The 17,775-nt window shown below is 39.7% G+C and overlaps 1 protein-coding gene across 4 annotated transcripts in view; it reads left to right on the top strand.

Annotated features, from left to right (window-relative positions):
* The window catches only part of MLPH (melanophilin), a 71,678-nt gene that overhangs the window by 11,584 nt on the left and 42,319 nt on the right, over window positions 1-17,775 (top strand). For all 4 annotated transcript variants that reach the window (XM_063317836.1, XM_063317835.1, XM_063317834.1 and 1 more), the window contains exons 3-4: window positions 12,732-12,953; window positions 14,938-15,074. In XM_063317836.1, coding sequence (XP_063173906.1) covers window positions 12,732-12,953; window positions 14,938-15,074 — 359 coding nt within the window. The remainder of the gene's footprint in view (window positions 1-12,731; window positions 12,954-14,937; window positions 15,075-17,775) is intronic.

Genomic DNA, 17,775 nt, shown 5'->3' with positions numbered 1-17,775 from the left:
GCATCACTTCTGTTGTCACTGTGCTCTGTCTTCAATACCCATCTTGAACTTTAGAAGTACAAGGAACTTTGCCAAAGGTTGAGCTTCATTGTCCTTTGGTTTTGGGAAGATGCTAGAGCTAAATGAAGAAGATTAGTGCCTTACATTTTCATTTCAGGTATCTCAAGCAATAGAACTGAGAAGGGACTTCTGCCTGATGTTGCAAGAGCTGGAGTAGAAAGAAGAGGCATTCATAAGGCTAATGCTTATGTTCTGGACATAGCACTTGGGTTAGATGGATTAAAAAAGGTTAGAAAAACTACCTAGGGCACTGATGAATGAGGAACATATTGGGATAAGTGCACAAAATGAGCTATTGTAGTCAGGCGTTCCAGATGTTGGACTAGGATCAGGGAGACCCAGGTTCAAGTCTATCCTCAGCCATGGAGACTCACTGGGACAGTTGCTGTCTCTCGGATTAACCTACCTCACCAGGTTCTTCTTCTTGGAAAAAAATAGATGGGTGGTACATATGCTACCATGACTTCCTAGAAGTAAAGCAAAATAAAATGGAACTCCCGAGAGGCGAGAAAGCCATTCAGAATAGTGGGATGGAACATTTTGCCTGAGACAAGACAACCTGTGCAGTAAAAGTAACAGAAATGGTCATTTGGTCTGGAAGGCAGATGTTGTGGAATTCACATTTCACAAGGAGGTTTGGCAGGAAAGAGGAATACTGACCACAACCCTCAGACTCTTCTGTTCTCACTAGTCCTTTCCCATGTAATCCTTTCTATTGCTGCATGTGTTGGAGGATAATTCTATCCTCCAGCCTATAACTAATGTATCCATGACTTATGCAAATACACAAATAAAGAAATAAGTTGGTAGGGTTATGGGTCAGAGGCTACCATGCCTGTATATATTGCTGTTTATCAAGTCTTCAAAAATACTCAAATAAACACTACAATTAGACTTAATATGATGGCAAAGGATTGTGTTTTTGCATATTATTATTTATTCATTTACTTTGGGATGATAAGTAAAATCAAATTATTCTGTTATATGGTGGGGACAATATGCAATGGAATAGGATCACAATTACAATTTTTAATAGTTAAATACAAATATATTTTATTTAGATGTTTAAAATTTTTCCATTGGGATTAATGCTCATTGAATTTTTTAAAAAAATTTGTTTGAAGTACAAACATGCATTTTTCTGAGCACATAAATTTTGGGTACATAAGCTAGCTAGCTTGCTTGCTTGCTTGCTTGAATATAAGCAGAATGCCAAGATTGCATCATGCAGTTGGGAAGAACTTTTAGCCAAGCATGAAATACTCAACACTTTTGAATGCTAGAAAGATCTGTCACAGCCATTGCTTTTTTTTTAATTTGTTTTTTTCTGAACTCTTACAAGAGGAACATGGGGGACAGGGCAGAAGAATTTGATTAACTTAGTAAGGCTTGATGTGTAAAAGCCTTGTTTGGTCTGATAGAGGCTTTGGCTAGACATGACAAGTTCCCAAACCACAAAATATATGCACTTCTATGCTCGGCTTTGTCTTGAAAAGCTAACCCAGGGATGGGAAAGAAGAGGGGCAAATACTGGATTCCTTGGAAAGAGACAGGAAAGCCTGATTCAGCCTTGTTAAAGGCTTTATTTATTTTGAGGGAAGAGTCTGGAAGTGAATCATCAAAAAGGGAGGCTCCTTAAAGCATACATTTATATTAATAACTACAGTATCCATAATCAGAAAAACAATATTTTCCTATGTCCATGGTGAGCAGACTGTATTGAGTGGTTCAGGAAGAGGAACGTTTTGGCAAAAAATGAGAGAATCATTATGGTCTAATCACCCTAAATCTTTCCTTAGAGGCACTTTAGTCTTTGTATGTTCACATTATAGAATAATTCAGAGTGGCTTATATCTTGTACTTGCTGACCCTAGAAAGGCCCCAGAGGACTTCCTCAAATAGCAGATGGATTGTTCTAGCTATCTGGAGCTCTTTGGGCTCCAGGAAAGCTACCCTTTCTGCTTCTACTGCCCACTGATTTCCAGGGTTAAGATAGGCTTCTGCTCTCCTCTGTACTTTCTGTGAAAAACAACAACGTGAATTACAGGCCACAGGTCCCGCATGGAATTCAGCCCATTTACTTATTTATTTTGAGTTTTAGCTTGTCTTTCAAGTACCAGAGCCATCAAAGTGGCTTACTCTATAGAATAAATCTATATAATAAAATCATAATCACAGTAATGTCACAGTCCACTACTAAAGAGCCAAGAGTTAAAACCAGAGCAACACTCAACATTTTGTACATGTAGAGTGCAAAATTAAAATAATTCAAAAGCCTGTTGAAATAAGAATCCTTTTAACCATTGGCCAAATGCCTTGGCGTGGCTCCTAGGCAGGGTCTCTCCTGCTTCTAAAAACAAACTCTGGTGATGATTACTTTTGTGAGAGATAATACTGCTTTCAACAGTTGGAGCACAAATAATTGATTATGTTTTAGGTAATAAGTATCACTTCAGCTATGCCTAGAAACAGACTGGATTCCCACCAACATTCTGGCCACCACAGTTTCTGATAACTGAAGTTTCCAAATACTTTAGGAGGACAGTTCTACACAGAGTTATGTTGTATCCAACGTGATTGCAGCCAGATTCCCATTCAGATATCTATATCTATATATATCTATATCTATATCTATCTATCTATATATATATATATATATTTGGATTTAGAGGCCACCCAACTCCAGACATTCCAACAAATGGCACAGCTAAATGCACCAGCCAAAGAGGAATGTTTTCCTGGCAGGAATAATGATTTGTGCATTCAGATGCAGAACTGGAATAATGACAATTCCCAAATTAGCTTTCCCATTTATCATCCGTATCTCTGCCTTTGCCTTGTTCCTTTCCAGGTTAGGTCTCTTCTACCCCTTTTTGTAATTTGTAGCTGCTGCTTGTTGCAATTTCTGTGTTGCCGTCCCATTCATGATCTGATATATCAGAATTTAACCTAATCTGAATGCTTAATGCTCACCTGTAACAGTTTGTTTTAATTCATTGGTGATACCGTTATGTTCAATGGATTTCTAGTAATATATAGTAATATATCAATTACTTGAGTAATTGAATAATAATAATAATAATTTATTAAACTTGTGTGCCAGCCGACTCTCAACAACTCTAGATGGCTCACAACAATCAAACAAAAAAGATTACAGTAAAACCAATAGAAGATAAAAGATGGCAAATGTGTTGAACCGAGCGTATGTATGTATGTATGTATGTGTGTGTGTGTATATATATATATATATATATATATATGAATATATATATATATATATATATGAATGGGAATCTGGCTGCAATCACTATATATATATATATATATCTGAATGGGAATCTGGCTGCAATCACTAATTCAGGTTGGATACAACATAACTCTGTGTAGAACTGTCCTCCTAAAGTATTTGGAAACTTCTCTCCCTCACCAAAGATGGCAGAACGGGGATATCCTGATCTCAGGGGAATCTCGTTCCAAAGGGCAGGCGCTGCTTACAGCAAAGGCACGCTTCTAGGGTCCCGATAGATGACATTGTTAATGGAAGGAGCCTGGAGCGTGCCAACCATGCAGGATCAAATTGGCTGGGCAAATGCTATAGGAGACAGGCAGTCCCTCAAGTAACTAGCCTTATGCCATGTACTTTCTCCATCCTAATTGTAGCCATGTACTTGATAACCACATGGGGCAAGGAAAGTGATGAAATGTAAGATGTGAACTACCAGATTCCCCAGCATAGAAACAAGATTTCCTTGCCTCTATTCAAGCAGACCCCACCCATGCCCTGTTCCACCAGAATTAGGCAGATGTAATGAATAAACAAATGTGGTGGTTCCCATCACATTTATTTAAGATGCAGATGGCCTTTTCCTACCATGTAATTGTGGAGCCAGTTAAACCACTAGGATAAACTTAGCTGGGGTTCATGAATAGACAGATAGTACAGGCTTTCTTAGGTCACTCAAATAAGTTATTTTCTGTACTGTAATAAAATACATTGTAAGCTTCCCAAAGTAGAGCTCTTTTTTCCTTGTTGTTCTGTACAGAGTAGATGCAAATGAATTGTATAATAGAAATTGATAGGTAATATCTTACTGAATGGAAAACATACCTTTTAGAAACAAACTGATAAATTAAAATTCAGCATTTATGAAATTATTCCTATGTAGCCCTTGCATACTTCCCTCCCTCTCCCAAGGTACTCATTCTATAAACAGACATTTTGTACAAACCTAGGATTAATTGCTTTATAGTGCTGATATCCGCAGTCAAATCAGTCTCAAACTGTCAGTTATTTAGGCACTGACATTTTTCATGTGTATAAATGCTTAATTTCTATAGTTTTGACTTGTTAAGCCCCCACGTTCATTCCCTTTTTTGTCTGTGTACACAAAGTATTTACTTATTTATTTGGTCATACTTCCAGACATTTGCAAAAACAGAAAAAGCAAACATTTCAGTGTACTGTTGCTAGTTAATGTACCACAGGAGCAACATTAATGACTATGTAGGTGAAAATTTTCCAGTCCTACCCACCTGGAAATAAGCCATCGAGGACCTGTCCTACAGTGCAAATACTACATTCCTTAATCATCGCCCCAAAGGCAAACAAAGGGTGCTGTGTATTTCTAGCTGTGCTGAAAGCAAACAGAAGTCTATCAGACAACCTGGCGGATCTGTGCTGGTAAAACCCAGCTTTAGAATGTTCATTTGTGTAAGATGCTGATTGGAATGTATTTTGAGTGACTTCAGTCCAGGGCAGGAAAGGTTGTGTTCTTCAAAGGAAGATGTAAAGCCCTGGTAGTTTATAAAGCTATTATGAACAGCTGACATGCTTTTTCCCCCCATAACTTGCTTTATTTTCTGAAATACTCATTGTTAATAGTAATAAAAATGTTTAGCTTCAGTTTTGAAACTGCAAGGATATTTCTGAAGAGATGACTGCTGTCCAATTCCTTTTCTCACGCCATAGTTCTCAAAACTTCATCTGTGTACTATTATCCTCTTTGTACATTCTCAGAAATGCTTGAGGGCTAAACTGGGCAGGAAAATGGAGCGATTGCCACTCCTGAATGCAGTTCCCAAGGGGATCTGGAGCTGTACTTGCTTTACTCAAATCTAAAGTACAAAGTGGCCCTTCTTTATAAGAGCTTCTTATATGGATCAGTTGGATGTATGGATGATATGGATCAATGCAGGAATGCAAACATTGGGGTCCCTTGAAGGATCTAGATTGGAACCACTGTGTTTTCAGATAAATGATCTGAAGTCAGGTGTCTTCTTTCAGTGTTCAAATTCTTTGATGATACCAAATTATTTTTTTAAAGGGACAGAAGTATTTCAAAAAGGAGGGAAAAGGCATTAAAATGGCAAATGTAGTTCAATGTAGGTGTAAAGTAGTGCCCACTCAGCAAAAAATCGTTACCATATATACATGCGGATAAGCCCATCCATGGATAAGCCAACCTTCAAATTTTTAACCAAAATACCATGAAAAATGTGCCACCCACAGATAAGCTGACCCTCAAAATTTTTGTATTTTTTAATTTTCACAATTGGCTTACCCTTTATACTTTAAAAAAGTATTACCATATATACTTGTGGATAAGCCCATCTATAGATAAGCGAAACACAATTTTGGGTGTATTTTGGCACCCAAAATTCTTCGCTTATCCATGAGTATGTACAGTACTTTCGATTTATATTGATGGAATCTTAGCTGTCAATGACTCTCTAGGAAATGGATCTTGGGTAGCTTAGTGTAAATGTAAACCCTTATAATGTAAAAAAATAAAACTATGTGTTGCATTATTAGGAATTAAAAATAAAATGCTTGTTCATATATCTGGTAACACTCATGTATGATCTCTGTCATTGTATCTCAAAAAGGAAATGACGAAGTTGGAGAAGATGCAGAAAGGGACAACCAAGATACTAAAGGGGCAAGATAAACTGTTCCATCAGGAAAAAAAATTTAAAGAAGAGAATTGTGGTATTAATGAATAAAAGTATACATGAACAAAAAAAAAGTTTATTAAGTTTATTAAAAGTGGGAGTAATTAGAACTGGAAACAAACTAGGGGCCAATGAAGATAACATAAAAGTAGTATTATATCCTTCAGCAAAGGATTGTTACCTTGTCGTGATGCTGGAGCTTGAGCACCTCAATGATGCCATGAGCTAAACCGTGAAGGGCCACCCAAGACGGGAAGGTCATGACAGAGAGGTCAGACTAAATGCGATCCCTGGGGAAGGTCATGGCAACCCACCCCAGTATTCTTGCCGTGAAAACTAAATGGATCAGTACAACCAGAGATATGTCAGTATACCATCGGAAGATGAGACCCCCAGGTCAGAAGATGGTCAAAATGCTACTGGGGAGGAACAGAGGATGAGCTCAACTAGCCCCAGACATGATGACGCAGCTAGCTCAAAGCCGAAAGGACAGCTAGCGGCCGACGGTGCTGGTGGTGAACGGCGAATCCGATGTTCTAAGGATCAACACACCATTGGAACCTGGAATGTAAGATCTATGAGCCAGGGCAAATTGGATGTGGTTATTGGTGAGATGTCAAGATTCAAGATAGACATTCTGGGCGTCAGTGAACTGAAATGGACTGGAATGGGCCACTTCACATCAAATGACCACCAGATCTACTACTGTGGACAAGAGGACCACAGAAGAAATGGAGTAGCCTTCATAATTAATAGTAAAGTGGCTAAAGCAGTGCTTGGATACAACCCAAAAAATGACAGAATGATCTCAATTCGAATTCAGGGCAAGCCATCTAACATCACAGTGATCCAAATATATGCCCCAACCACAAATGCTGAAGAAGCTGAAGTAGAGCAGTTCTATGAGGATCTGCAGCACCTACTGGACAACATGCCTAAAAGAGATGTTATTTTCATCACAGGAGACTGGAATGCTAAGGTGGGCAGTCAAATGACACCTCGAATTACAGGTAAGTATGGCCTGGGAGAACAAAATGAAGCAGGACATAGGCTGATAGAATTTTGCCAAGACAATTCACTCTGCATAACAAACACTCTCTTCCAACAACCTCAGAGACGGCTTTATACCTGGACTTCACCAGATGGACAACACCGAAATCAGATTGATTACATCCTTTGCAGCCAAAGGTGGCAGACATCTGTACAGTTGGTAAAAACAAGGCCTGGAGCTGACACTAGTTCCGATCACGAACTTCTTCTTGCACAATTTAGGATCAGACTAAAGAGATTAGGGAAGACCCACAGATCAGCTAGATATGAGCTCACTAATATTCCTAAGGAATATGCAGTGGAGGTGCAGAATCGATTTAAGGGACTGGACTTAGTAGATAGGGTCCCGGAAGAACTCTGGACAGAAGTTGGCAGCATTGTTCAGGAGGCGGCAACAAAATACATCCCAAAGAAAGAGAAAACCAAGAAGGCAAAATGGCTGTCTGCTGAGACACTAGAAGTAGTCCAAGAAAGAAGGAAAGCAAAAGGCAACAGTGATAGGGGGAGATATGCCCAATTAAATGCAAAATTCCAGAGGTTAGCCAGAAGAGATAAGGAATTATTTTTAAACAAGCAATGCGTGGAAGTGGAAGAAGACAATAGAATAGGAAGGACAAGAGACCTCTTCCAGAAAATTAGAAACATTGGAGGTAAATTCCAGGCCAAAATGGGTATGATCAAAAACAAAGATGGCAAGGACCTAACAGAAGAAGAAGAGATCAAGAAAAGGTGGCAAGAATATACAGAAGACCTGTATAGGAAGGATAACAATATCAGGGATAGCTTTGACGGTGTGGTCAGTGAGCTAGAGCCAGACATCCTGAAGAGTGAGGTTGAGTGGGCCTTAAGAAGCATTGCTAATAACAAGGCAGCAGGAGACGACGGCATCCCAGCTGAACTGTTCAAAATCTTGCAAGATGATGCTGTCAAGGTAATGCATGCTATATGCCAGCAAATTTGGAAAACACAAGAATGGCCATCAGATTGGAAAAAATCAACTTGTTCAAACTATTGAACAGTGGCACTCATCTCACATGCCAGTAAGGTAATGCTCAAGATCCTGCAAGGTAGACTTCAGCAGTTCATGGAGCGAGAATTGCCAGATGTACAAGCTGGGTTTAGAAAAGGCAGAGGAACTAGAGACCAAATTGCCAATATCCGCTGGATAATGGAAAAAGCCAGGGAGTTTCAGAAAAAGATCTATTTCTGTTTTATTGACTATTCTAAAGCCTTTGACTGTGTGGACCATAACAAATTGTGGCAAGTTCTTAGTGGTATGGGGATACCAAGTCATCTTGTATGCCTCCTGAAGAATCTGTATAACCACCAAGTAGCAACAGTAAGAACAGACCACGGAACAACAGACTGGTTTAAGATTGGGAAAGGAGTACGGCAGGGCTGTATACTCTCACCCTACCTGTTCAACTTGTATGCAGAACACATCATGCGACAAGCTGGCCTTGAGGAATCCAAGGCTGGAGTTAAAATCTCTGGAAGAAACATTAACAATCTCAGATATGCAGATGATACCACTTTGATGGCTGAAAGTGAAGAGGAACTGAGAAGCCTTATGATGAAGGTGAAAGAAGAAAGTGCCAACGCTGGCTTGCAGCTAAACCTCAAAAAAACCAAGATTATGGCAACCAGCTTGATTGATAACTGGCAAATAGAGGGAGAAAATGTAGAAACAGTGAAAGACTTTGTATTCCTAGGTGCAAAGATTACTGCAGATGCTGACTGCAGTCAGGAAATCAGAAGACGCTTAATCCTTGGAAGAAGAGCAATGACAAATCTCGATAAAATAGTTAAGAGCAGAGACATCACACTGACAACAAAGGCCCGCATAGTTAAAGCAATGGTGTTCCCTGTAGTAACATATGGCTGCGAGAGCTGGACCATAAGGAAGGCTGAGAGAAGGAAGATCGATGCTTTGGAACTGTGGTGTTGGAGGAAAATTCTGAGAGTGCCTTGGACTGCAAGAAGATCCAACCAGTCCATCCTCCAGGAAATAAAGCCAGACTGCTCACTTGAGGGAATGATATTAAAGGCAAAACTGAAATACTTTGGCCACATAATGAGAAGACAGGACACCCTGGAGAAGATGCTGATGCTAGGGAGAGTGGAAGGCAAAAGGAAGAGGGGCCGACCAAGGGCAAGATGGATGGATGATATTCTAGAGGTGACGGACTCGTCCCTGGGGGAACTGGGGGTGTTGACGACCGACAGGAAGCTCTGGCGTGGGCTGGTCCATGAAGTCACGAAGAGTCGGAAGCGACTAAACGAATAACAACAAGTGTTATATCACATTAGCCACTGTGCAAGACCATTATTCTGGATTTGTATTGAAAATACTCTGCAGATGCAGTTACCTCTGTGTGCTAAACCACACAAGAAGGAAACAGAACTGTTGCTGTCAGTGGGTCTAAGTAACATTCAAATTATGTGAGTCGGGCATATCCCCATACAGCAATTAAGAGCCATGAACCAAAAGCCCCTAATTTGAACCTGACTTCTGCTAATATAGCCTAGCAAGCTGCTTTCTTTTAGCCTTTTCCACCACCAACCCCCAGTAAGCAACATCATGATGATGATAGTTTATCACTTAGGACTATAATGACATCCAGAAAGTTTCTATGAACCTCCAAGTATTTGTTTTACAAGAAAAGGTCACAAAAGACAGATTCCCAAGAGTTCTTCAGAGGATGTCTGCTTTATACTTTCAGATCTGTGGTTTTACAGTATGATGTAGATACTGATAATGTTCCCTGGGAAACCCATTTTTTCCCCTCTAGATGACTCAGCTAAACAATGAATGTCATTTCAAAATAATACCCAAATGCAGTCCTTTGTTCCCACACATTCTTTGACACACTAAGCCACAGAGTTGGCGCCTAACCAGTTTAAAAAGCAAATGTAAAAAACTCAAGTGGAGGGAATGTTTCAGTGGCTTCATCTACCTCAGTGTTTCTCACCATTAGCAACTTTAAGATGCGTGGACTTCAACTCCCAGAATTCCCCAGCCAGCAGGAGTTGAAGTCCACATATTTTAAAGTTGCCAAGATTGAGAAAGACTGATCTACCTGGATTAGGCTCCCTTTCCCTACTAGTGTACTAAAGTCTAAGCTTGAAAGTAATCCAAAATCAATGCAGAATTACATCCGTGTAGTTTATTTGTGATTTTGAGAGTTCAGCTTTATATGCTCGGCTCAGTGGAGCATACCAAACCTTGGCAGACCGTAAAAAGCTAAGTTGAACCTGGCGAGGACTTGGGGGACCACTAGGAAATAACAGGCCTGCAGACTAACCTGGGAAGTTTTTAAAAAACAAATTCCAGAAGGCCGAAGCAAACTATTCTCATTTTCTTACCAAGAAAACTGGATGTATCCATGAAGTTGTCAGGAGTATTTGGAGAAGCAGTATGTGACAGTGAAAACCTTAGCGTGTTCTTGCTTTAAGAAATATGAAGTGCATGCTTTATAAATACTGTGTAAAGAAATGGTTGTGTTGTTATAGGATTCTTTGGAATATTTTAGGGGCAAAGCACTGGGTTGCTAAATATGTTAAATAGATACAAATATTAGAGTGTGTGATAACTAATAAAGCAGACTTTATTCCTAGAACACACTTGCTGGATATGGATGTGCTACTTTTGACAGTCAAGGCATCCTGCATAATGCGCTCTCAGCCTCAAGTGGTGCATCTTGCAGTGATCCAGCCTTCAAGTTAATCCTGCCCAGGGTACTCCTGTTCTGGAACACCTGAATTTGACTTAACAGTTAGAGCTTCAAAACAACGCTCCTTTCTATGCACAGCTTTGTTGCCTCCTCAGTAATATACTGTATCTACTACATAGCTGCTCTTTCATAGGAATTCACTCCCATCCAAAGCAGACTATCTCCCTGAGAAAGGGACCATATATCTTCAGGGCCTTTGTCTCACTGGGATTTAGTTTCAGCCCTTGGCCATCATTCAGCCCATTACTGTGTTTAGGTGCTGGTCCAGGACATGCAGCCTCTCCTGATTCAGTTGATACTGAGGAATAACAATCAGTGTGCTGGAATCCCTGTCTCCTAGTCATCAGTTTCAGTGGCTTTGTTTAAAAGCTAAACAGCATTGGGCATAGAAGGAACCCTATAATAATCCAGTTCAACTGCCATGAAGCCAAGGAGGGATCCCCCAGTGCTATCTTCCGAACATGGCCCACGGGTGGGAAGAAAACCACTGTATTTCTGTGCTGTGCCTCCAAATGACAAAGCCATCCCAAAAAGATACTGCAGTCACTACTATCAAAGCAATGAGAGATCCAGGAGGATCCACAGATCTGTGTTTTACAAGGAGAGAAGTAAGGAAAGCAAAAAGCTGATGTAATCCCATTATCTGCCTTAAATACAGCCTGGAATGGATCCAGATAATCAGTTACATCCAGAATGATGGAAGAGTTCAGAGCTTTTTAAGAACATTCCCCAAGTTGATAGATTGGCTGCTTTGCACCAGACTCCAGTGCAGATGACTGTATAACAGTGGCCTCTTTTCCATATCATTTCGAAGAATTATTTTTCTATAATTGTGATTAGGAAGGGAACAGATATCTATCTCCAACCCAACTTCCCCGTATGCGAAAGTTTGAAGTAAAAATTAGTGCTGGCTGAGCATGGTTCCAGAGTTTCTTTCCATCACAAAGTCTGTGACTGTGCTCCAGTGGAGGCTGTTGCAGCCTTCCTGTTCAGCTTGGCGAAGGTTGAGGATACAGCTGATGGAGCAGGTTTGGAAGGCCTGACATTATTTGTCCTGTGGCAGTGGAAGGGAGAGGCAGATAATCCGTGTGAAAACATGCCTGAATCATCACAAAGAAATACTGATGTGGGAGGGAGGGAGCCTGAACCATGGGTTGGGGATGATCAGTGGTCCTCAGTGTCACGGGCTGCCTAGTGTCATCGCCCTGGAGGTCTCCTGCTGGTTCTCAGCATTTGTGCTGCGTGGGCACAGGGCAATGGCAGCAGGAACCCAGGAACTGGCTGAAGAGCAGCGGCTCAGACAGAAAGACAAGGCAGAGGAGGGTATTTGGGGGATAAGTAGAAGGAACTGTTTTAGGAGGAAGTGAATTTAATAGGAAGAAGTGTGATGAAATAGATTTTCAGTAGAATCCAAGGAAAAAAAGGCAACCTTTAATTCTTAAAAAAAAAAAAGCCTTACAAAATGTAAATATAGATGTAGGTGCAGTGTAACTTCACACACACATAGGCAAGAAGATCCTGGTCCTATCAGTTTGTGAAAATTCTGATCCTCTCTACTTTAAGGAAAAACAACAATAATATTTGGACTGTGGATCACAGAAAACTGTCCACCACTGCTCTGTTTCATATATGGAATTTGAATTTTAAATGCCCTGTTAGGAATGAATAATTCACCTGCTCATACATTCCATCTGACTAAACACTGGAAGTTTCTTTTTTGACACCATTTACTTACGCATTCAATATGGAAATTATTTTTTTAATTATTATTTATTCCATTTATTATGGCCACCCACTCTAGAAGACTGGAGGGCTTACACTATCCAGAAATGCATGCATGGATGTATATGTGAATATATACAGGGTGTGTGTGTACATATATGAATATGAGAATGAATATATGGATTTATTTATTTCTGTCCCCCCCCCCCCAAGGGAGCTGAAAAGCAAAATTGAAAAAGAAAGCACAAAGCGGGAGCTTTTGTCCAGTCAGTCCCACCTCAACGAAACGCTCTGTATCCACTGTCTGCAGCCCTTTAAGTTCCTACTAAACGGCAGACGCCAGTGCTTGGACTGTCACTTGTACATATGTAAAAGTTGCAGCCAGTACAACAAAAAGGAGCAAGGTTGGGTGTGTGACCTGTGCCGCCTGTCTAGGTAAGTGGGCTAGGCAAGAGTTTTGCCTTCTCCTCCTCCTCTCTCTCATAGTTCAGACTGGGCACTAAATGCAAATTTCCTTGAGCTTTTAATTTCTCATGAAGCATAGCCCCCATGACTTAGCTAGTCTTACAAAGAATATTGTGTTTAGTTTGGTTAGTTTTTGTTTATTTGAGTCTACCTCCAGTTAGTAATACTGCATATCCAGGACTGAGTAGACACAGGCATCTGCACCTAGTCACGATGAGAGAAAAATGATGAAACCTGTGTAGTGATGTTGCACTGCAAACAGTACCCTTTTATCCTTGTGGCCCAATACTGGATGTAAGTACATAAGTCACAGGATATGTGTCATAGGGTCCCAAAGCACACTTCATCAGGTGTCACCCCTACTCCCCGTGGACACGTCTGAGAGTAGAAATTGGAGGGAAGAATGGATTGGAAGAGAGAGAGATGCTGATACAGACTTTTTCCATTGTTAAAAGAAGGGGACACTAAAACTATAATTATCCAAGGGACACAACACATGTGCATATTGCTTGGATGTTTATTGTAATAACCTTTGCAAGTATGTTATGCTGAGAGATAACAGTTCCTGCAAAGATGCCAATAAATTGAGACCCCCTTCCTCCATGTATGCATCTAAAAGCAAAGTAGTTTGAAGCTGCTTTCTTTCATGTTCTTAGAATACAAGAGTTTGATCCTCTTTCTAGATGGTCAAATGTTTAACGCTATGTTTAACATGTTAAAAGAAAATAGGTATAATACAGTATTTTAAAAAGTTAAATGTGCAAAGATAGGAGCTGAATGTTGCCCATGTTTGATTTTTTTTAAATTCTAAAATAATAAAGGGGGAAACTTAAAAAAAATAGATGATTTTTTCATGGATTTTCCAGTGTTGCTTATGGCCATTACTTCTCTTATCTGCCTCTTCTGCCCTACTTCAGCAGCCATTTTCTCTTTGTTTCTTATTTTCTTGACCATCACGAACTAACAATACAAGTAACTAGTTAGTGTCAGGATGTGGGATCCTGCCAGCAGTAGATGGGATGTGTAGTAATTAAATTAGCTAGCATGCTTGGGTCAAAAGTAGGGATGTGATTGTAAATCGCTGAGATGATAGTGCTTGAGCTCCAAGGCCAACTGATCTGCATTATCAGGAACCATAAGAAGGAATGCATAGCTGCCAGTAGGTTTGTAGGGAGCTTCTAGAACATAGGGAGGGGCATCGGGGCTTTTTGTATCTGTGTTGGTGGGCTTTTGGGCCAGACTGGTCTTTGAATTGGAACTGATTACTATGCATTAATAAAGATTTCTTTCATATGCTACAATGCCTTGTGTTTAAGAAATTCTGGATTAATAGCAAGAATTAGGACCCTCACAGTCAGACTTGCCCTAACTCCCTCAGCAAAATCAGCACCATGGGTATGTTTTTATACAGCTCATATGGATAATCCTCATAAATTAAGGACTATTCTGTGTCTGAAGGGTCACCAAATGAGGGGCATCATTTAGAGCTTTTCCTTCATTTTGGCTCAATATTATATTATCTGTATTTCAAAACTAAAGGCAATTCTCTTTCCTTAGAATACTTTTGGGGAAATACAGCCTTATGCTTGCATTATTCATACTCAGATAACTCATGCATAGAAGAAAAAGCCTTAATCTTGATGAGTGTACATTGAGCCAGACTTCTGAAGAAAAATGCAAGTAACTGGTTCTATAAAGAGGTTGCTCTTCAAACTCAAAATGTGAATGTTGCTGTTGGAACATGTCCCACCACAGGACCCTGGTTTTTCTCTATAGATGGCGACCCTGAATATGAATAATGTATTGACAGAGGTCATGTTTATTAGTTATATTGAAAGCACTATCATTCTCTAGAATATTTTCAACCTTCGTCACTGAAGCCAGTGGGACTATTTTAACTGATAGAAGAATGAATGCTGTTTAATGTGTGTACTGTCTCTCATCTCTTGGGCAGGATTGTCAAGACTGGATCTCTGAAATGGTATTATGAACATGTAAGAACTCGTTTCAAGCATTTTGGAAGTGCTAAGGTGATGCGATCTCTCTATGGAAGGATGCCACATGGACAGAAAATGAATCCTGCTTTGCTTGGTATGGGCAGAGGTCTTGGTGAGATCTTCTCAGTAACTTTCTTGGTGCTTGGAAGATCCTACAAACACTGGATACCGAGTTAACTGTTACTACACATCACTATAATTATCTCTGAATAACCACGGTCTATTTCCACAGATTACATTACTCCCAGGCCAAAGAATGTGGTTTTCCAGCTGGTTTGATCCCCATCAACTTTGTTTTAGAAAATTAATCACCACTGGGGAATGGTTTGGAAAAAGTGAATTGCAATGAGCTGTTTGATGGTTACTTAATTCTAAAATTAGGGGATATCCATTTGAAAATAAAGGAACATTATTTTTAAGATAGTAACATGAAAAATTTGAAAGAACAAGTTACTGTTTGCAACAGTGAAAATAGCAACCAATTGCTTAGGGGATCTTTAATATTTTGCAGCATCCAGACTTAGTGTTAAGTGCCAGGACGGATAATGGATTGTATAGTTATTATATGATGGATGGATGGATGGATGGATGGATGGATGGATGGATGGATGGATAGATAGATAGATAGATAGATAGATAGATAGAACTTTTATTGTCATTTCACTATATACCAAGTGTACATTAAAATGAAATTTTGTTGCATTGGCTCAAGCAATAAAATAATACCATAATTACTACAATATGTAATAAACATTCTTTACCCATTCCACTCCTCTGATCTTTATCCTAATAAATATCAGTCCTAAACCCAGCATGTGTACCCATGGAGTGAGAAGGATAATTATAATTAATTAATTACAATTATAATTAAGAGTCCAGGAGTCTAATAGCCCAGGGGACAAAACTGTTGCCTAATCTGGCTATTCTGCGTTGAATGCAGTGAAACCTTTTCCCAGAGGTCAACTAGGAGAACAAGCCACAATGGGGGTGGGAGGGGTCACTAACGATATTTCGGGCTCTGGACAGACAGCGTGTCTGCGCCCTGTCCTGCATGGGAGGGAGGAAGATCCCAATTGTCTTCTCTGCTGCCTTTGCCACTCTCTGCACAGACTTGTTACCCGAGACACTGCAGCCTCCAAACCAGATAGAAATACAGTTGGTCAGTACACACTCTATAGTGCCTCTATAGAAAGTAAGGATGGGAGGTGGAAGATGTGCCTTACACACACACACACACACACACACACATAATGTGACTTTCTTGAGTGCTTCAAATGAAGCTTTGTGATGCAGTCATGCTGCCTACAATACAATAATTGAGGGTCTCTGTTTATAAGTTTCCAGTATTTACCATCACCTATTTCCCCTGCTGTACATATATAAAATCTGTTCTTTTGATTGGTAGAACTAGGAACGTTCTGCTCTAAAGTATCACTGATGTTCTTGCCTAGCGTCCTTTTTCTCGATGACCACAGAATAAGCACTAGAAATAATACAACTGAAAATTGTATCAAAAATACACTTGATTGATAAGCCCGAGTTTCTGATCAACAACATTGCGAAGCATGAGAAGTTATCGCTATTGTGCTATGCTTTCCTATGCAAGTGAAGCATGTTTCTGTTGTAAATAGAATGACAGTCCTAAGGGCTGTGTGGTTCTTCAGATGCCAAGGGAAGAAAGTGCTTCAGAGAACATGGCAGTGCACATATAGCGCTTTTAGCAACTTTTCTGTAAATTGCACAGTTGCCCTTTGTAGATGCAGAACAATCCCAGGATGCTCTATTTGATTTAAGGAATTGATGATAGGTCTATGCACTCAAAAGTGTGTTTTCCCTTGAACCCAAAGCAATGCACAGCCCAACTGACAATATATTTTAAATGTATGTTTTTAGAACTGAGAATGCCACGTTGCTTTACAGATGATCAGGGTTTAAGCCAGGTTATTTAAAGGTTACAGGGATATGACACTGTTAAGAAGCAATCTAGTACTATGGAGTTGGATTAGAGCATATTTACTCTTCATATCATATACTTCACAAACACTTTAAGGATTTGTACCCTTTTTTGTTTAAGTAGCCACAAGAGAATTGTCATATAACCCACGCAGTTTTCAGTCTGTGAACTGTTGTACAAGCAGTTGTAGAACATTGCTTGTGGTTATTTTCTTTCCATTTATGGCTCTTTGGATCCAACTCAGAATTTCATTCTGTTAGTCAGAACGTACTGACTTTCTGCTGGTTTCTTGGGACACGCCAACCTCCAGTCTCTTTCCATTAACACATTCTCCAGCATGGCCAAAGTTCTCCCAAGGCTACATATTTGTGTCTAGTTAACCTCCTATTTCTTGTGTGTCTCCTTGCTTGTTGTATCCATGAACTCTCATGCTGCAGATAAGCTTCTGCGTAATGAACATTCTAATAGTTTTCAGACACTATTTATTCTACTGTATATATTTTTATATATTTGTGCTTCTCAGAAACTCTAAAATGAATTAGAATAAAAATATTTAAAAAGTAGAATCCAAATTCATGATTTGGCAATACCAGTATTAGGGAAACTAAAATGTCACAAAAAGTATGATTTGGAAATTGCAGATACAAAATACTGCATCTTTTGATGTGGGGGCACATATTTTACTAATTGAATGAATGAACAGATAAATAACTAACTAAATATTACCTGCTATAGACTCAGCCAGGTTTGAATCTAGAACAGAGTATGTAAAACCATAAGCAGACACAAGGCTGCTTAAACTGGCCCACCTCCACTGTCCTGTACCTTCTCCCTCTTTTAG

This window comes from Candoia aspera, chromosome 1 (genome assembly GCF_035149785.1).
Source record: "Candoia aspera isolate rCanAsp1 chromosome 1, rCanAsp1.hap2, whole genome shotgun sequence".
NCBI classification, from domain to species: domain Eukaryota; kingdom Metazoa; phylum Chordata; class Lepidosauria; order Squamata; family Boidae; genus Candoia; species Candoia aspera.
This window is presented reverse-complemented; position numbering and strand designations above follow the sequence as displayed.